This window comes from Aquila chrysaetos, chromosome 12 (genome assembly GCF_900496995.4).
Source record: "Aquila chrysaetos chrysaetos chromosome 12, bAquChr1.4, whole genome shotgun sequence".
In the NCBI taxonomy this organism is placed as follows: Eukaryota; Metazoa; Chordata; class Aves; order Accipitriformes; family Accipitridae; genus Aquila; species Aquila chrysaetos.
Window position 1 is genome coordinate 9,691,789 of NC_044015.1, and position 21,227 is coordinate 9,713,015.

At 43.6% G+C, this 21,227-nt stretch overlaps 1 protein-coding gene across 2 annotated transcripts in view; it reads left to right on the forward strand.

Moving 5' to 3' along the window:
• Window positions 1–21,227, forward strand: part of ACBD6 (acyl-CoA binding domain containing 6) — an 89,756-nt gene that overhangs the window by 16,585 nt on the left and 51,944 nt on the right. For both annotated transcript variants that reach the window (XM_041127953.1, XM_030033034.1), the window contains exon 4: window positions 10,137–10,219. In XM_041127953.1, the coding sequence (XP_040983887.1) occupies window positions 10,137–10,219 (83 nt within the window). The remainder of the gene's footprint in view (window positions 1–10,136; window positions 10,220–21,227) is intronic.

Genomic DNA, 21,227 nt, shown 5'->3' on the forward strand with positions numbered 1-21,227 from the left:
GAATATGTCAATGAATTAATTTTCATCATCTTGCACTAATTCAAAAAAATACCTTGTACTATTTGGAATGTATTCAGAAAAAAGAATAATTGGAGATGTAGCTCTGCCTTGCTGATGCTGAGTCTGCTGCTGCAGCGTAGTGATGTGTGCAGCATCTCAGTGTCATGATTCCTGCCTTACTGGTGGATTAAGACACTGCATGCTAGCCAGATATACCAGAGGCAACTGAAAAAAAAAACCAAATAAATTTAAATATATATCAAACTACTGGCATTCGATGATGACAAGATGCAACAGAATGAGGCAAGGTACTTTACGGTGTAACTTCCTTTGCAGCAGGGGCTTACTTGCTTCTTTCTTTTCCCCTTAAGAGATGTCCAGAAGTAACAGGTTTTGCTGTGTGCTACAGCCATACAGGTAGCAGTTCCACAGCACCTGGTTATTCTGTGATCCCGCAGCTGTAGGATTGGAGGCATGGGACACAGCTGAGCTCTGGGATCTTCAAACTTCACTTGAGCAAGTGCTCTCCTAGCTGAGAGAGCACCTCAATATCAGAGGAGGACCACCACGTCAGGTTTAAGTTGCTGCTGATCCTCTGCTGAAGGTTGTTGCTGCTGTGGTTGAATGGACAGAAAATGGACGGGTGCTGATACTTCCAGGAAAAGCCCAAGATTTTGGCTTAAATTGAGATGGCAAGGTTGAATTTGTTAGGTTAAGGTGTCAGACCACAAGCTGAAGTGGCTGAGATGCAACCAGGTATTGCCCTCTGCCATTTCTGCCTTGAGGTGGCAGTTTCTGGCAAGGCAAGGAAGGGTTTTAAATGCCACGTGCAGGTTTCATTTTTTGCAGATTTTAGCAGCAATACTGCTTCGCCCTGGCAACAAAAATATGGATAATGAAAGTGTTGAAAAGCTTGTTTTTATGAAGCAGCTGTGTGAGCCTGGAAGCAGAAAAGAGCAGTGTTGTGGCATTTGAAGTGACTCTACCAGCAATCAAAACTTTCCTGTTAGGTTCATTTCTGTAGTGAAACTCCACTGGCTAAAACAAATTAGAAAATGAAGCTTTTGGTAGCGCTGGGCAACATTAAAAAATTGGGCTCGGGGGAGATTGCAGCATGGGCTGACAGAGGAGAGGTGTTGAACCAAGCAGGATGCTGTCACGGGCTACAGAGGCAGGGGAGGTAAGCAGGCAGTGAGATGCAGTTAGGAGCTTGGGGCAGAGGCAGAAAATGGAGCAGGCTGAACATCAGCCTGATGTAACAGGAGGTTTGGAAGGGGAGGAAAACCAAATAGGAAGTTGCAAGGGGAAGTGGGGAGGACCAGGAGGGTAAGAGGTGCTTTCTCTGCTAAGTCTTAGCTTCCTGCTGGCCAGGTTGCTTCCCAAGCAGCAGGGAGCATCCTTGACATATGTAGACCCCAATATATTCCTAGGGTGCCCAGAAAGCTAGAAGAGCCTGATTTAGTGCACCCAAGTCTTATTGCTCTGGATAGCAAAGTGAAGTGGTGAGTGAGGGTGGGAAGAGCAGCGTCAGTCTCCTCTGCTTGTGGCATGGGGTAGGCTTTGAATTGCTCTGCAGCTCGCTGGGGAGCTTGTGGTAGCTTCTCATGAAACTCTTGTGCCTATTTTGGCCAGCAACCCACCAGGCTGTGCTAGCAGCTTGACTGTTTTAAATGGGGAAGGGTGCAACCCCTAATTAAAAAATCTAATTTTTCAAAGTAATTGAAGCTGTTGCAGAGCTTTCAACTTGCTGTGTCAGAGGCTGTTAAAAAAAATAATTCAAGAACTTGGGTAGAAATTATGGTTTATCTTACTGTGGAGTATGTAATGCCTTGATTTTTAGGTGTGGGGTTGTAGACACTTACTTGATGGTATTCAGACACAGGAAGGGTCCATGTACCCTGCTGCTTCACATGGCTGCGTAAAGGCTGGTTTAAATGAGAGAATGTGTTAATTAAAAATAGCATACACTTTTAGTTAGGAGAAAATAGTTGTAGTTGTTTTGTGTATAACATAAGCTATAGCATAATTAAGCTGTTTTTTTAATGAAAGTACAGCTTTTCGTGTTAGAAAAAGGTTAAGTGGTTATGTTTAGCTTGCTCTTTACACAAAGTATCAAGGAGGTATTGAGTGTAATTACTGGAGATTGAGATTTTGTTTGGATGTTAGCTAACATATTGGTTAATGTCTTGTAAATGCCATTTGTCTCTTAGAGTGGAAAAAGAGTTATCCTTTAAAAGAGCGTGTATTGTCTAGTACTTAGATACTTTGGCACTATTGTACCCAATTCTATTGTAAGAAAAGATGGCACTCCTTAAATGTGTCTAGAGTGTTCTATATGTATTTTGAGCTGAACTAACCAACACAAAGGCATGTAAAGGCTTGGACACAGCGTCAATGCACAGTACTAAAGGCTGTTCAGCAGGCAGCTGCCTCCAGATCCCGCTGCATCCTTCTGGCTGCGAACGGTTATACTGTAACTTCAGAAACCCTCTGTTCCTGCTGGGATGCTCTGATCCTTCCCTTGCCTGAGTCTGTGGGGACAGGGGCCGGTGAAGATCTCTTCATTCTGCCATTTCTCTGTCTGCAGAGCTCATAAATCCACCCTCAGCCTTCACGACCTGGGTCTGTTGGAGGAAACAAATTTCAGCGGTGCTGGTCAAGCAGCCTTGGAGCCGTTCCTTTTTCGAATGGGGAAATTGGCCCTGCTGCTGCTGTGATGCTGTCTGGCCCAGTGTCGCTCCAGCAAGTAGAGGATGAATATGTCAACAGGCAGGCTGGGGGTGGGGGCTGATGTCCTTTTATTTCTCAAAGTTAAGGTTGCCTTCAGCTTTCAAGCTTCAGAGCACATGTTTTATCCCAAGCTATGTAGCCTTTTGGTATTTCCAGTTTGGCTCACAATATATTTTTTGCTCATACAAATGTCTGTGTAAATCTATATAAATGAGTATCGTGTATTAGATTGACAAAAACCAGCAATTACAGTACAGGCTGTGTTTGTATATATAGCTTGGTCCCCGCTGCCTGGGCATCTGTGGATTTTCATATGGGTGATGTGACAGAAGTGATTGATTGCTTCCAGGACTGACGATGCAATGCTCTGTGTTCCTCTTGTGAAAGCTCCTGATTTCTGCAAGCTGCCTCGTGCGGGAAGGGTGCAAACAGGCCACTCGCTTCACCCTTTGGTCTGCAGACATTGGGAGTCTGCAAGTTACTGCAGTGTCCATGAAAAGGACATGAGGAAAGGAGAGTCTGCTGGTGGTCTTGTGCTTGTCACCTCCATATCTGTTTTTCCATTTAAAAAAAAAGCTCCACGAATCAAAAACTGTTGGAAGCCACTGCATTAGGTTTTTTGATTGAACATATTATTTCATTCCATGCATATGTTAAAATGTATACAGTGAGTCATGAAATCACAGCTACTAGCAAACATTAAACTTGCTCAACATTGTTAAGCATTTTACATTTATATCCCCTCCCCTGACTGTCTTTAGTAATAATTTCCAACTGTGATTATGGTGCAGTTGTTAATTAACTCGTTATAGGTTAAATGAGTAGTCTGCAAGGCCTTGTTTTAGATCACAGCACTGTTTAACTATGACATTAATTATACTATGTTTGTTTTTATTTTTTTAATGTAATCGGGAAAATATTTTCCCTGTCTTAAATTGTGCTTTTTAAGAGGAAATTCTGTGATGAGATTTAAAAGAACCGGAAAACCTTTTTTTATGTAGCCATTAATGGAATACTAACTAAACTGTCCCCGCAATATTTAAAACAAAACAAAAAAGCAACCCCATATTATCCTGCAGAGTGTACTGCCATTTTTTATAGGACAGTTTGCTCAAGTGGTACAGATCCTCAGTGGTCTCTTGAAAATGCTCCAGGTGCTGAGTCATGTGCATGCTCTCGCTGAGCTGCTGCAGGGAGCCAAGAAGGATTGTTGAGAGAGGAATATTAAAATAGTCTGTTTATGACGGCCATTAATACAGCTGGTGCGGAGGGTACAGCAGCCTTTCATGAAAGGTGGCTTTACAGCAGAGTGTAACAGGGAGGCTGCCCTCAGCTGGAGTGTATTTATCTTGTTTGGATATAACTGGTCTCTGCTAGTCTGTAAGGAGTGGTGAGAAATGCTGAGCTCATACATTTTAGTGGGGAAGGGAAGATTTTTAATACTGTTCAAGTGTTTAATATAGTGCCTAATTTTGTAGATGTTAAAATTGTTTTTCCTTTAGTAGCATCACCTCTGAAGGGTTAATATTTACCTTCCCTGCCACTGCAGGTAGCCTGAAGTTCAGCTGAGCTGTAAAGTCACAAAGATACAGGTGGAAAATACCTTTGGAAGAGGACATTGTCCTCATTTCATGCTTCATTAGCTGCCCTGCCGGAGGACCTTCCCGCATTGTTACGGGGTCAGGAGCCTCCCGCAGTGTTGGGGGAGAGGGAACATCTCCTCCTTGTCCAAGGGCTCTCATCTTCAGACCACCTGCATTTGGGGTGGAGAGCACCCTCCTCCTCTTGGCTCTCCTGGCACTGGCCTTAACTAGCGAAGGAAAAGACGGCAGCAATTATGGCACACACAATTAACGAGCTTCTAATCTCCAGCCTTGCATGTAATTGCTGCTGTCAAATACAATTAGTGTCTGCCCAAGTTCCCTTCCCAGGGGGATGGCCAGGCAGTGGCACAGAGGCAGAGGAGGGGGGCAAGTGTCTGAAATTTTAGGAGAGTTCATGTTTTCTTGTCGCCTCCCTAATGATCCTCACTCCTCAAATTATGTCCAGAAATGTTAATCCAGAGCATTAAGGGGACATGGTGGCCAGCAAAGCAGGCCTTGAGGTCTACTGTTGGGTTAACTCTATGAAGTGTCTTCTGTAAAATTTGTCACCTGAGACTATGCCAGCTTAATTACAATTCATTCAGCACACTTCAGGGATTTACTTGTACTGGGGTTACAGGATGTTGCCTGTCCTGTCATGGCTGAGACTGGAATTGCTGATCACCTCCCAGGTATAGTCTGGGGAGTTGGCATGTGGGCCAGGGTTTCTCCTGCCCCTGCCAAGCAGACCTTTGTGAATATCCAGCACTTGCAGCTCCTCCAGGCTCAGTGGTTCAGGACCCTCAGTAGCACCCCGAAGCCCTGCAGGCACCCTGCCAGGCCAAGGCAGATTTCGGTTGCTTCTTTGGTAGCTGCTGAAGGCTGCCATGTTCCTGTCAAGCAGAGCATTTCACTGTTCTGCTGCCGTGTATGCACCCTTCTGCAAACCGATACGGAGCAAGGTAGTGTGTGTCCCTGGTCCCAGCACTGGGTTCTGCACAGGGCCATGCAAGTAGCCTCTGAACGTAACCTGAGATAACTTCTTCCATGCACTGCAGTGGTTCGGGTGTGAGATCCTGATGCATAGCTCTCATTGAAGTTATCTCACTTTTCTGTTTCAAAGATGTGTGACAATGAACTTGTCTTGGCCGTTTTAAGGCATTAGCCGATGTAACTTTGAAGATAAGTATTTTGAGGAGATGAACCTTTTTGCTAATGGCTTTCTCTTTTTCTTAAATATGTATTTATGTGAAGTTACTTAAAAGGTTTTGGGTGTGGAGAAGAGCCACAGTGAGATGTGAGGGAACTGGGGCATTGATAGATGTTCTGTGCTACACAGCCATGCCAAACAGTTATTGCTGCTGTGTGTGCTGGGTGTCTAGACATGCAAAACTAGCCAGACAGATTTCTCATTTTGCTCTTGATAAAACTGGGATGCCCTACATTTAACTCATGCCTAGGATCTAGCTCTTCTGTTGACTCCAAGTTATGGTTGTTGGGTTTGTGGGGTTTTTGTAAAGCTTTACTGAAACTTGTGCTATTCCTGCTGTTTTGTAGTATCTTTATAGGACTTCTCTGTACCTTTCCTTCTGTCCGATTGACTCCTTTGCCCTACTTACAAAATAGCTGTGTACCATTTGGTCCAGTTCAGTCCCAGCTAATCACCAATGGTAAGTTCACCTGTATCTCTATAATGAGTTCTGCTACATGAGTTTGAAGTGAGTCATTGGAAGGGCCCTTGGAAGTGCCATCTTGTTAAATCTGTCGTAGCCTGTTTTGTGTAGATTGGAACAACACTTGGGCTCGAAGATGAAAAATAATAAATCCCTATCCTGTCTTCAGGGATATAGCAAGAGGTTGGCCCACCAAACAAACCCCTGACAGGAAACTACCAATCTTCCTCTTAGATGATAATTTTCATCCTGCTTCCCAATGAAGAGAAATGGATCATGCTATGGTCATGGGAGACTTTTAAGACCAAAATAGAAGGTGAACCCAAAACCCTCACAAAGAAAATGTGTTTTCTAATTGTTTTCTGTGTCTCTAATTGTTTTCTGTTTCCATAATGCTTAGTATGATAAAACTACCTTCTCTTTCTCCTTCTTTTTTCAATCATGATTAGACTCTAATGTTGTTAAAGCTTATAAGTGACTTTGAGCTACTGTCTCGTTGAAGAGAAGATGGAGCTGAAATCGTCAGTGAGGCATTGGACAGGGGTTTTTAATGTGTCTGTCATTATATGTTAACCTCTGAACTGGGACACGATGTCTGTTTTATGGCTGACAACAATTTAAAGGTATACAACTTGACATTGTGGATAAAGGAAGAAGGGGGAGTGGAGAAAAAAATGAATTAATGATGTTAGCAAATATTAGTCCCTGTATTTCCATTTTGTTCAGAAAGTGGTTGTCAGGCTTTGAGGCCGTCTGGAGCAGCATTGTCAGTGACAGCCAGTCGAGATGCGATTGTACCTTGAATCGAGCCAGTCTTTTATTGACAAATACAGTGCACTGAGGCAGGAATGAGGATGCTTTGCTGTCTGTTCTGGGAGGAGTGCAGCTTTTCTTCTGGCATTCCTGGTGACATTTGAGAAGGATAGTTCTGGGCTTAGTGGAGTTCCCTGCACCAGTCCGTGAGCACATCGGGAGTCAGGGGAGTTGAAAATGTCTCTTGATGAGTATGTATGCTGCATACTGAATCACATATTTGCCTGTGATTTATGCTAGCTTTGGTAACCAGATCCACCTACCAAAGTTAACTGTCAAGAGTAATAGTGACTTTGATATCAGCCTTAATTTTACATGAGCAACAAAGAATCAATGGGCAAGAATTAGGGCAAAACACAAGAAATTCCAGTGCCTCTTAAGGCATCTCTTAGATTTCTTTATCATCTCTTCCCAGATCTCTTCCATGGCACTGCCTGTGCTTTGGCACTTGAGTGCAATCCTCCAAGGTTTCTTCCCATGCTGTCACAAATTCCCCCTTTATTCCCACAGTTTTTAACTGGCAGTTTGAGGGCAAACCCCTTATGCTCATGCAGCCGACAGTAATTTTGCCTTTTCTACAGCATCTCTCTTATATGGTGCTGACTGCAAATAATACTGCTGTCAGCTCTCTTGGATTCAGGTTGCAAATTATGAGAGCCTGGGATCACGTTATTTCTTGACTATCATTAGTTACATGTGTATCTGCAGCGCTTTTGGACAGCGCTGCCAGCAGTGAGAGAAATTGAGCTGGCTCAATTGAGAGCCACATAGTTAATTATTAGTACCTTTTCTAACAGAGGAAAGAGAAAATTTGCAGTGTCAGTTTTTAATTTCATTGTGGTTTGTAGAGTAACGTGACTTTAAACTCACTGGTCGTTATCTGTGTATACGTAGCATTTGCTTTTATGTTTCCAGCCCTAAAAGCCCTTTTCTGCTGTAGAAACATCAAGAGATTTAAGAAGGAAAGTGCATCTGCACATTACTGATCCCTTCAGCCAGTATGAGAGACAAATAAAAACACTGCTTCCTGTTAGTACAATAGCTGTGATGTGGTTTGGAAGGAGCAACCGCTTCTGTCCCACCTCTTTCATTACTCGGTTTGGTACCTCATGCTCAGATATTGCATGCGAGTCCCTGGCAGGCTGGGTAGTATAAATATTGGAAGCAGGCAGATGAGCTCGTGGTATAGGTGAGTTGTCAAGGGTGGCTGGAAAGAAACCAGTTTGTATCTCTGTTGAGGCAGAGTTAATGTTTTTGGGAAGAAGTGTTCCTCGTAGCCTGGACAGATTGCCCTTGGGAAGTCTAGAGGTGATGAATGGTGGAGCCACAACGCTGTCTTTCATGGGTTTGCAGAGTAGAGGTGCACATTAAATCCTGAGAGGATAGCCAAGACTGTTCCTCTACGTTTTGCATAAACTTGTTCTACGTACTAAGGACTGTGATGAAATGAGCTTGGTTCAACATTCATAAATTGAATATTGAGTTACCTATTTCTGTGTGAAAGACATGAGATAAAAGCTACTTGGACAAAGTAACCTGTATATGGATTAAGAGTCAGAGAAGTTTCTGCCTGAGGATTTTTGGGAAAGCCTTTGTTGCTAAGTTTCCCGATGGCCTTATGTGTACTCAATCAACATGACTGATCTTTGGTAGAAGTGCACTGGTTGTATAAAGAAGGTGAACTTAATCCAAGAAACCTGTTTTACAATTTCTGCCTTTGGAAAGATGAAACGTATTTTCTCAAGTGTTGTTTCTGACTTTGAAAAAAAAGCAGTAACCAAAAACTGTAGTGGGAAGAGATGAAAGAATATAGATTAAAGTTTTTTTTATAGTTTCTGATACTGGTTGAATGACCACTATCCCTCAATATCGAAGAAGACAGACTAGTTGTGAGTATAGCATCATTTTATAGAAATAACTCTTGCATGTACTAGCAGATGATCTGAAATTAATTTTCTTTATAAGTGGTGTGGAAATAATTGATGGACAGTAAGGTTCTCTGCTAAATAATTTTTTAAGAGGGACATTGCACTGTAAAGACTCTGAAGCCCTTTCCCTTCAGGAAAGGAGAACTTTGTGTCATCTTTTACTCTAACTTAGAGAAAGCCTACTTGCTATTGAATAGTTTTCAAACTCCATTTCCTTTCCATTTTATTCTTATAAAGAAGTATGCCTGTGATACCTGCAAACCCAAATATTACGGCTTTGGGTTGCTACAGGAGAGCTGAAAGGTGGAACTGGTTGGCTCAAACTGCACAGAATGTAAAAGTAAACATATTATGGGGAAACAGTAAATTGATTTAAAACAAAAGCAACTTAGGGAGCAGGAAGAAAAACAAATGTAAGCATGTTTTATTAAAAAAAAAAAAATTCGACATCTTTCCAGGTACAACTCTGATGAGGCAGCAATGCTTTTTGGTGTATTCAGCAATGTATTGCAGCTACTGAGAGACTGCTAGAGGTTGGGAAGGCTTTCCCTTTGCTTCTGATTTTATTCACCATGGGTTTGATCATCTCTCGTCACTGAAGTCCACAGAACTGTCCACTGTCAACAGCATGTAGCAATTAATGGGCTCGTTTTATAAGGAATTACTGCTGCGAATTGCAAACCAGTTTGACTGCTTACCCAAAGACCCAGACACTAGATGCCCAAGACAAGTTAGAGTTTCTGGTGCCCTGTATCCCCTAAAATAGGGTCAGGCTTTCAGACAGCAGGCACTTAGCCGTTTTTGAAAGTCTGGCATCAATGTAAAGTCAGCCAATTGAAGATCCCAAGCTGCAGGATGTTTTTTTGAAAAGGTAGGCCTGAGGCTCCGTATCGATCAATCATTATTCTAATTGTTCATTTCTATTATGGTGGGAATCATTCAGAATCCTAGAGTTCCTGGGAGTAAATCATTTGGAAATGCTGCCCATTATAAAATTTAATTTTAAATCTATATTAAATAGATTTATAAAGGCAAGTTTTGCAATCTAGTAACATAACATTATGCTACCTCACAGAGGCTCAGCTTTTGGGTCCTAAGGGGCCATGGCTGGGAGTGCAGCAGAGGCGATGCTTTGGCTCATGAGTGGGATGGCAAGGCTGCCAAGCCTACCTTTCGGGTGACCCTTCTGGGCCACCTTCAGAGGAGCATTGATCCGGTTTGTGGAGAGATCCATCCAGCTGTTCTGGATGGAGTAGGGTCGTGGGGTACCGTCTGCCATGAAGACAAGGCTTCTGGGGGGCTGATCCCATCTCTGGGGCAAGGGAAGGAGTGGGAGATGGCGGAGGGGTGGCACAGGTTGGAACAGGATGGGAGCCAGGATGCTGGACCAATCTTTCTTTTTCTTTCAGACGACAGAGAAGAGGGGAAAGGAAAGCAAAACTGCATTTGGAGGCCCAGTTGTGAGCTCATTATATCAAGAAGAAACAATCAGGTGATTATCTCTGCTGGACTTCAGTTAAAAACAGTATTTTTCTAATGTCATTTTGTTAAGCTTTTTTTTTAATATTGCACAAGTATGGTGGCAACTACAACAGGATAATAAATGACAGGAAAGAACTTTTCAGGTCCATAATGATTTAAATCAATAACTGCCTGTATCATTGCCAGGTAGTAACCTTTCCCTAGCACAATATGTGGGGGAAGGGCAAGGCTTCCCATTTTTCAGTTATATGGCTAAAAAAAGGTAATATTGGATATTTTTAATAGAAAGCTATTCAGACACTACCTTTTTCAAATAGTTATTTCTTTACCAATAAGTTCATTAAGAATTGTTCAGTGAAGGTTTTAATGTTGGGCAATGTTTGCCTTCAGGGAGAGTTTGTACCTTATATCAAATTAATTTTTTCTAGCTTCTGCAGCTAGCATAGCAGAAACACATTTACTGAACTAGAATGGCTGCTATTTAAAAACTGTCAAGGTGCAAGTAGTAAGTGACATTAGCTACTGAATAAGGACAGCTGGATTTTTTTGTTTGGTTGGTTTTTTACTGTTCCAGACTACTAATCATGAGTATAATATTAACTCCAATACCTACATGATTGCCTGGAAGATCTTTCAGAATACAGCATTGTATTTTTAGTTAAAATGAACAGTCAGGGAAGACTAAATTTTTGAGTAGTGTTTGCTGTCATGTTGCAGTTACCCATTATGTGTATGTGATCCCATTTGTTTTATTGCATGTCTTGCATCATTCTAGTCCCGGGAAATTAGAAGATAAACACTGGTTTCTCTACACACAGCCTCCCAAGCTTGCTGAGAACTTTCCTGAAGTGTTAAAATTCTAACACAGCATTTCTTTGACTTGTCACAAACTGTTGTGTGTTAACCACAGCCAGCAACTAAGCACCATGCAGCCGCTCACTCACTTCCCCCTGCAACCAGTGGGATGGGGGAGAGAATTGGGGAAAAAATGTAAAACTCGTGGGTTGAGATATGAACAGTTTAATAGAACAGAAAGGAAGAAACTAATAATGATGATAATGGTAACAAAATTACAATAATAGTAATTAAAGAATTGGAATATACGGAATTAGTGATGTACAATGCAATTGCTTACCACTTGCCAACCAATGCCCAGTTGCTTCCTGAGCAGCAATCCCCCCCAGGCCAACTCCCCCCAGTTTATATACTGGGCATGATGTCACATAGTATGGAATATTCCTTTGGCCAGTTTGGGTCAGCTGCCCTGGCTGTGTCCCCTCCCAACTTCTTGTGCCCCTCCAGCCTTCTTGCTGGCTGGGCATGAGAAGCTGAAAAATGCTTGACTTAGTATAAACACTATTTGGCAACAACTGAAAATATCAGTGTGTTATCAACATTCTTCTCATACTGAATCCAAGACATAACACTATACCAGCTCCTGGAAAGAAAATTAGCTCTATCCCAGGCAAAACCAGGACACAAACTAATGAAAAATAAATCTTGAGCAGGTGGCTCCAAACCCTTTGCAAGGAGCTCAGGTAGAAATTGATGTGGCGGTTCTGTGTAAGCAAATAGGGTGGCAGTTTTGTGCTTGGCAGTAGTGCGGGCATTTCCTTCAGTGTTGCAATTCAATTCATAGTGAGATGGAACAGTTGGCCAGGAGAAGCCTTCTCTGCCTCGTATGGAGAGCCAACACAGATTTAACTTGCCCTTGGACCTTGACCAGAGGTGGTCAGGTATGACCTTTGTTTAACACATTGTTTGAGAAATAGCACTTCTGCTAGCCGCAAGCTCCTTTTTCTTCCCTGCTCTGCCAGTGTAGGCCTCGGCCAACATCCTTGATCTCATAGTTTGACCTTGTAGTTTAAGTCTTGCTCGAGCTCTTCTATTAAGGAGTAGAACATATCAGTGCTGCCCAGTGTTGGGTGCTAAGTATGACCTATGCTTAGTCCTACAGTGCTTTCAGAGTCTTGGCTATCCCAAGTACTGCCTGTGCCCCTTCTTGGATATGAAATACAGCACAATATACAGGAAAATAGAGTTTGCTCTGGTTGGCTTGACCAGTCTAAATCTTCTTGTCATATTTTTGGCTTTATTTCCATGAGAACAAGACTTGTGCAGGACTTGAAGGTAAGTATAGCTCCGAATACATTTTTCCCAAACATACCATGAGGAACATATGTGCTGTATGTTTAGTTTAGTATAGCATAGCTGTTGTCCTTACAAAATGAGGCTGTAGGCAGATGTGGACTCTGACACAGCCGGAATAGGGTGAGTCTGCTGAAAGTGAGTTAAATGAAGACTCCTGACTGCTGGCAGAAAGGAAACTCATGTGGTCCATTAGCACAGTTTGGCTCACAGGCACCAGTGTCTTCAGTTGTGAGATAGGAGGTGAGCAAGTGTCATCATAACCTCACCCACATGCAAGTTGTACAGCTTCAGCTTTCTCAGTGCAGTTGCCCGTATATTGTGGCTTTTGTCTACTGTTCATTCTCTTACTGGAATGGGGAATAAATGTGTGCAATTATAGGCAGATCTCTAATGGTGATAATTATAATAGTTAAAGCGTAGCCCTAAACAGCAAAATTGCACTGGTACCAAATCTGCAAGCAGATGAGCCAAAGAAGGATGGCTCTAGACATTCAGTTTGGCATCCAAGTTTATCTAGAGCATGGATTGAATTGGTTTGATAGTAATACCACTCACCTGAGAAGGGTGACTTTTCTGAGGCTGTGAGTGGTTACTTACAAGAACGTAAGGTTAGCATTCAGTAATACTTCTGTGCATTTGTAAATAGCATGTAGTCTTAAAAAAATAAGGCATTTCCTGTAGAGGAAGAAAACGAAAGTGTTTAAGAGGAAAGAAAACTTAATAGCTTGACCCAGCATAAACTTAAACGCAATGATAGTTACAGGTAAGACCTATGCTGTAAGTTCAGTGTGTATGCTACCTCAAAACCTAAGATCTGAGAAAAGAAACTTTGCAGACTATTTTATTGACTCAGTTGTCTATGGTGGGCTTACTGAAGCTTTACAACCAGCTTGGAAAAATTGGAATATAAATAAAACCACTTTAGTCTCTGTTTTCCAGGGCTGTTGATAGGATAAATATTTTCTCGTTACAGGTTCATATTAAGGAAGCCTGGGATAAGCAAAAAACCAAAAAAACCCAAACCTAGAACCAAAAAACAAGCCCCAAAACCCCCTTGTTTTGTGTACTGAAAACTAAAACTCAAGTCCTTATCAGCCCTGGGTTCTGACAGACTGCTGAAAGCAATTTCTCAGCAGGCATTACTCTGCCAAACACAGCCTACCATATGCCCTTTAGGATTCCGCTGATGCAAAGGCAGGAAAAGGCTGTCTAATTTATCTGGAGCCCAGCATCGCCACAGCCTCGCCTTGCACCAGGAGATAGACAAGAATGCAAGTGCACAGTTTTGAAGGTTCACCTAATCAGGTTCACTCATTTTATTCTTGCCAGAAGCTTTTGAACAGTTTATCAAATGATTAACCTCCTCCAAGCTGCTGCTATGTAATAGGAAGATGAGAGGTCTTGTTTTAAATAGTGTAAACTACTAGTTTACCATCAGCAGTAAATTACCAAGCAAAGCAGCAATGCCATTGCTTTCAAACCAAGTGTCTAAAATTACGCATAAATAATGCTTATATTCCTTTTGTGGAATGAAATGCTTGGGTTTTAGTGTGCAAATCTGTGAATGTTGAACAAAGTGGAGTTACCATACCCTACCCTAAAGTCAGGTGGATCAGAAGTAGGAGGAACTGGGATGGTGCCAGGACTGTTTTTGCCTTATCGCTAATTATCTCAAATGTTTCTGCTTTGAGAACAAGATAGAAAAATGGTCAGTCTGGCTCACAGAAGGACATTGCACTGATTCCAAATAAATTCAAGAGCATCCATAGAAACAGGTTATAGCGATCTAATTAAATCAATTTAGAAAGAGATTCAGTTAAATCAGTGCAATTTGTGTGTTCATAGATCAATCCTCAAATCAGGAGAAGGTCCCTTGAGCTAATGAGGTGTAGCAGTTATTTACTTTGGGGTGTTGGGCACTGGTCATCAATTAAGAGTCATTAATAAATCCTGGCAATAAAGAGCTCAAGTACCCCAAGTGACTAATGGGGAGCAGTTGCAGAATGTATTAGCATAGTGCTCTGCCTCTGTGTTTCTCTGCAAATCACTTATCTCACTTGGGGCATTACATAAAAATAATGCATGCTGGTGACTGATGATGGGACTTGGAGGTTCCTCTGGAAGAAGGATTTAGGAATTATCTGTGATTTCAAGCTGGGTATAGTGGTGTGGTTTTTTATTGCTACATAAAGCTTTATGTTTCCTTTCTGGTCTTATTACCAGAACAAAAGCAGTAGTAGTTGAGCTCTTTCATGATCAAATAGCTATAATTACAGTTTCACAAACCTGGGAAATGAGCAGTGAGATGAGGTTGACTGATGTGTCACCAACATAAATTTAATCTAAGACACAAACTGAGGAAGATGCCAAAAATACCATAGCATTGGAAATTCAACTTTAAAGTTATTTCTCAGTATTTTTTTAAAGCAGGGGTGAGGGGGATGTAGTTTATAAGTGTTTCCAGCAAACAAAAGCATTGGCTTGGCAGGTGGAGAACGCGAAATAATGTTGCCAAATGTTTGTGTCCCTTTCCACTTCCACTGGAGAAGCCCTCCTGCACTCTGCCGTGGGCTGCTTCCACGTGGCCTCGGCATGTCGGGATGGGAATGACATCCGCTGGTTGGCACGGAGGCCTCCCTGAGCTATGCTATATACTTCTGCCATCCCGAGGGATGCTGAAGAAGCCCTTTTCTCTGATAGGAACTTCAACCCTTTCCTGTAACGCTTGGGAGAAATCCTGGTCACAAGTGGGGTTCTGTTTAGGTTTGGGGCACGGAGCAGGCACCCCTCGTATTTGGGAGCCCACCTGATGCTGTGTAATCTATCAGAATTGTATTAATCCTACTAACACAGCCGCCATCTGGCCCTGCTGCCGGGCCGGCTCGCGTGAGCCCCCCGTGATGGATGGCCTCGGGAATTGATTAGTTGTTGTGCGAGACAAATGAACTGTTTTGGCAGAAAATACCAGAGGTCGCTGCGTGTGGTCAGGCACAAAGGCTGCTGAATTTTAAAGAGCTGCTTCCAGCATCCATTGCAAGAATGCCACTTTGGAGCGGCCACGGCTTTTGAGACGAGCCCAGCGTTCTGGAGCACGGTTGGGGTTTTGTTCTCTCCCTCCAGCCCCGCTTTCCTGAGCGCCAGCACTGGAAATGAGCACAAAGCTGCAGAGATGAGGGAGCCGGCATCCTTGCTGTGTTGGGAATTACGGGCTCGTGCTGGTATTGTGTGTGCGTTTGGGTGGCTGCGCCGCAGATGTCTGTCACTCGCATAAATGCCGGGCTGTGCAATCCCTGCGGAAGAGCTCTCCCGGTTGTGCAGAGCCCGTGGTGTGCTCAGCTGTGGCGTGTCTCAAACAAAACACCTGCGGGTCCAGGCATCTGGGGTTTGGGTTTTTTTCAGGTCAGTGTTATTTAGAAATGGATGCTCTTCTGGTGATGTTTAGCAGGCAAGTCTCTGACTTCAAGATGATTGCCAAGTTTATTGCTTCCCCACACACTTTTTATTGTCCCCAGAGCAGTGACCCTTGGGGCTTTGCTTTGTTGTGCAAAGGGGCAGCTTGGCTCAGGCCTGCCTTCCCTTTGGGAGAGGGCATCCTTCGGTGGCGAGGCTCCTATTTGGGGCTTTCACGGCCGCCGCCTCTCTGGTGCTGCCGCTAATCTACCAAAGTGCGTGCGGCGGCGCGGCAACGGGTGGGGAATTGGATGACACATGTCTCGCTATGTCCCGGCTGCTCTCGGAGGATGGCACGCAAGTGTGCCGGCAAGTGGGCAACACTTCCCCCGGGACGGCCTGCCAGTTCAAAATAAACTTGAGTTATGGATTTATTCAGCTTGTAAAACCTCAGCTGGCATAAATAATTGAGAAAGCAAAGGTTTGTCTGTGGTGCATACCTCAGGGACCCGCTCCTGCCTCCCTCCCTCCCACCACCCTTTCTTATGAAAATGATCCCAGTTGCACTGATAGATAATAACAACACCAAGCAATTAAAAGCTATGGGTGGCTGGAGAGAGGAGAAAAGGTTCAGTTAATGAGCTTTTCCTCTTCCTGTGCCCAGGAGAGCCTCAGAAGTGACGAGGCGATTAAAGCGAAGAGATAATTATAGATTATGTGAAAATGGGTCCCTTGGGGGCCTCAGGCCTCGACATAAACAGTAAGTGTCGCGAGTGTCTCTCGGCTCCCCGCACGCTGCCTGCTCCGCTCCGCCGCGCTCCCGCTCGCTCGGCAGCGCTGTGCCAAGCAGACGGGTGAAGCCACCTGTTAGCGGCACCCGGGGCCGCTCCGCCGCGGGTCCGCTGGGACGTGGCTTGGACCAGCCCCGGGAAAAGGGGAGAGGACGCCCAAAGTAGCACCCGATCGCAGCGCCTCTGCCCAGAGGTTTGTGCTGGAGGTAACCTGCAAGGCGGGAGGAAGGGGACGGGGCAAACCTGGAGGATGCTCTCTGCGCGAGGGTGGAATGTCTGAATTTCAAGTCTCTTCTGTGCCCTTTTTCATGGCAGTCTTGGTGGCTGTTTAGAAAGCAAGGAGGCTTACAGCACTCCAGGTAAGCAGGAAGTGAAGCCTGATTAACTGGCAGCAGACCTTTTCCATGAGCTGTTTAACATGTGTTTTGGACAGCTTATGAAGAAGGCTTGTGAAGCCTTCCAAGCCTGGGGAGAGATGGCTTGGTTTAAGTTCTTCCACGTCCTTTTATTCAAAGATGGAAAAAGCTGCCCGTGTGTTACCTGCAGGCAACAGATATGCTTCAGCTCAGTGCTAAGTCAGAGTTAGCATCTCTTACTGGAGACAGGGGAGAGCAGGAAAGAATAGCTTTGGGGGTTGAACATGTGTCAGCAAGGGAGAAGAGAAACCCTTCTGGCCATCCTCAGGAAATAGTTGTAAACACTTTCACTGCCTTTACTGGCAGTCATGGTCACTTTCTTGAAGACTCCTTTTTAGCTCAACAAAAAGAACTGGTGCTTGTATATCACACAGTCTCACATGGAAACAGAATTGCATCTGTCTCTTCCTTTTAGCTACAGGTTTTAAGTAATTGTGCACATCTCCATTAGGTTGAGTTTCATGGTCTTTCCCATCTGAAGTTGTCTTGAATGCTGTATTTATGTAAATTGAGATTTGTCTGAAAATACTGATAGTACAAGGCTATGGGTTCCCCCCCAATACATTATCTGAGCAATGTCTTTACAGTGTCACTTTACTCATATATTTCTGATGTGCTTCTGTCTGTTTTTAGACTGTTTCTACCAGTTTCTGGGCCTTGCTGCTGACTCTTGCCAGTTTTATGTGGAGTGCAAATTCCTGCTAGGAACTGGTCTAATAAAAAAAACTGCATCTTTTTTGTTTTCTTGTACCTACTATAGTGGAGGGATTATTCACTATGTACACATACACACATGTGAAATAAAGGGGCGGAAAAAAACCCCTGAGTTGCAAGGTTTTCCAGCTATGTTTCTTACTTGTCCTATGTGGTTTTGAATGCAGAGTCAGCAAATAACAGTAATTTGTCTTTATTCCATTCACACCATTGAAGTTGAGCTTTCTGACTCGTATTGGTCCCTCCAAAAATCTGGTTTTAACTCCTCTGAGCTCATTTCTTAGTTTCCCTTCGGGTTTTGGCATGCAACTAGATCAGATTGTTTTAAATGTTTGGAGTGCAGCTTCATGTGACTATTTTGTTTGCAGGTAAAAAGTCTTCATTATGACTGTGTGGACTTCCCTCCAGTCTATTCAGGAAAGGGCTCATTTCTCTTTGTTAATATGTATAAAAAGTTGGAGATAATATATGCTAATATTTTCTTTTTTAAAGGGGCATCAGGAGCTTGAGAAATAAATGCGGAGTAGAAAGACGAAATTTCCCAAAACCTTATCTTCAGGTGGGGAAATTGCTATTCTGGATTAATTCCATTGTGGAGACTTCTGAAAGAAAAGTGGGTTTTTTGGAAGAGGCATATATAGATATATAGAGCATTTGCAGAGGTGGTTATTCCAGAAAAGCTAAATCATATCCAAATAGCTGTGTTGGGTCATTTCCCCCCTACAGACAATAATATCCTCGGGAAAAGACTGTAGAAGTCTTGTCTAAAGGCTGTGGTAGCAAGATTGCCTGGTTTTGGTACGTCAGTGCTAACATGCCCTCTCTCTGCTGGTGCAGACTCCAGCAGGCTCCCTGTCGAGCACAGACAGTTGCTTTATTGTTGCTGTGTACCTTCTGGTAGCCCTGGTGCTGGTGTGCGAGGTCCAGCAGGGCTCTGCAGCATGGGGAAATGCCAGTGCCCAGGCTGACTGGGTGGCATCACTGCCAAGGAGGGAGGACACAGCCTGAGCTCGTGGTTGTGACACGGAAAATCATCCACGAGTAACTGAGAATGGTTGTGGACTTCTCTAGCAAGGAGAGACTGGGCTCTGCTTTGGTGTTATGGAAGAAAGAATGATCTGTAATAAATAAAGTGTCTGTGTGGCTGGGCAATGGGGAAAAGCTGCTAGAGCTAAGTTACTTTGCAGTGTTGTCTGAAAAGCAGCTTCACCCAAAAGACTGCTTTCAGCAGCCAAGGGTGTATTTGAGAAGTTGGACTAACAAGGTAGGACTGGAGCAACTTCCCAGCATATCACATCAGCCCTTGTTAGTAGGGGCAGGCACGTCTCATGACCTCCATCATGAATCTGTCAAGCTCCATCTTGAGCAATATAAGCTTTTGCCTTTTCTAATCCCACCATGAGATTCTTTTTCCCCCAGAATTCGAAGTAATTGCATCTAAAGCATGCAGTGATCTGTTTCCCAGGAGCTTGTGTGTAGTGAGTGGACAAGACCTCCAATGAATGAGTTCATGAGAGACTGGTTAAGAAACTGGAAGACTTCTGTAATGTTCCTAGGCCTAAACATGGAGTGTGAAATCTTGTGCGGCACCCAGCTCTTTACTAGAAGGGTGCAAGTCAGTTGTTTGAAAGGACTGCTTGCATACAAAGCATAGGGGTGATGTGCAGGAGAACAGTGCTACTAAAGGAGCAAGGTGAGAGAGAAGTCAGAGGAGGTGACTTCTTTTGAGAAAGCAGCACTCTACTGCTGGAGCTGAGTATCAGCACTTTTTCCCACCTATTACTGGCACTGAGGAAGGAAACAGATGCTTGAGGTCTGAAGAATTAAGAGTGTAACTTAGTAAGCTAGATGCATAACAATAAAAGACTATGTCAAAATTGCGTCATGGAGCTCTGCCTGTCCTGATGGGAGAAGGGGATATGGTCTTGGTGGCACTGGTATTTTCATTTTGGGGGGACTACAGGTTGAAGAGCATCACTTTTTCTTTGTAACCCATTGCTCAGAAATGCAAATAATGTTTAGACTTTATTTTTCCTTGCTCTGATGTTCTTCAGCCTGTGAGGTTCAAGAGCAGTGCAGATGAATAGGAGGAGTACTGTTGCCTTGTAGCACGGGGGGATCAGTTCTCAAACTGCCCTGTTGTATTGCAGGGGCTGTTCTCTCCTGCCCGAAAGGCCCACAGCAGAGCGACCTCCCTACTGGGTCTGACCTGCTCCAGCAACCTCCCATTTTTATGAGGAGTTTCCTTTGAGGCTGTCAGGTCTGAGTTCTGCTGAACATCCAGACTGTCTTAAGGTGATTGAACACTGGCGATGTCATGAGAGGCAACTACTTTGTGTTTAGCTCATGTGAAGCTGCTAAGTCCTATACCAATGCTGATGGGTTCACTTGAGCCATAGTTTTCACCTGGAAACTAGAAAGAGGGGGTAGTATGTGGGCTTTTGGTTTACCTCTAGAAAACCAATGACCTCTTTTCTTTACTCCTTTACTAGCAACACAGTTGTATCAGTGTATCTAAACCTAAAGGTATTATTGTAAAGGTGCCTCATGCTAGTATAGCATAGCCCCGTATCCATAGAAAAATCAGCTGTGTTGGAATAAGTAACTTTCCATTGGCATGCCAGCATGGATGGTAGGACAGTTGTACTTTCTCAGCAATACTCGTGTCAGTAACTTCCTATCATTAGATAAGTGAGTGCAGATTTATACAGCAAGATAAAAATGTCTTGGTTCTGCTCTGTGCCTTTGCTAAAGATTCCTAACACTTGCTTTTTTAACTGCCACAAAGCATTGTAGCTCCAGTCACTCATACAAAGCTCTTTCGTAATGTTTAAGAATCTGTGAAAGGTCTTAACTTCATTAGAGGTTCTGTTTGGTTGTTTGGTGAGAACAGAAGTTTTACTGTGTCTGAAGCCAGGGTATTGCTTTTAGCTCTAGAAGAAGCTGTAGGTGTAACTCAAGCACCTGTGACACCACAACTTGATCTTTCTGCCTGCAACCAGGCCTAAGTGAGCATGTACTGGCATCCTGGCACAGGCGTGTGCTGGGCCCTCTGCATAGGCCAGCCTGCTGCTCTGAGCAGAGATCACGGTCAAGCTTTGTCCTAACACTGTCAATGCAAAATGAGCGCAACTGGGTCATGTGCAGGCTGGTAAATAAAAAAAATAAAAAACAAGCCCTGTGACCAGGTTCCAAGACAAACACCAAAGATTTCACAAATCCCTGGACAATTACTTACCAGAGAGTACCAAATAATAGCAGGCACCTGTTTTAAAGCCACCAAAAGAAAGTACTTGCCCACTGTTCACCCCTTCACACACAGAATATGAAGTTGTAGAGCTTGTCCCATAGAGAGGTGTTGTGGTTTAACCCCAGCTAGCATCTAAGCACCATGGAGCCACTCTCTCACTTCCCCCCCACCCAGTGGGATGGGGAGAGAATCGAGGGGGGGTTGAACTCATGGGTTGAAATACAAACGGTTCAATAGAACAGAAAGGAAGAAACTAATAATGATAATAATGGTAATAATGACAATAATAATAACAAAAGAATTGGA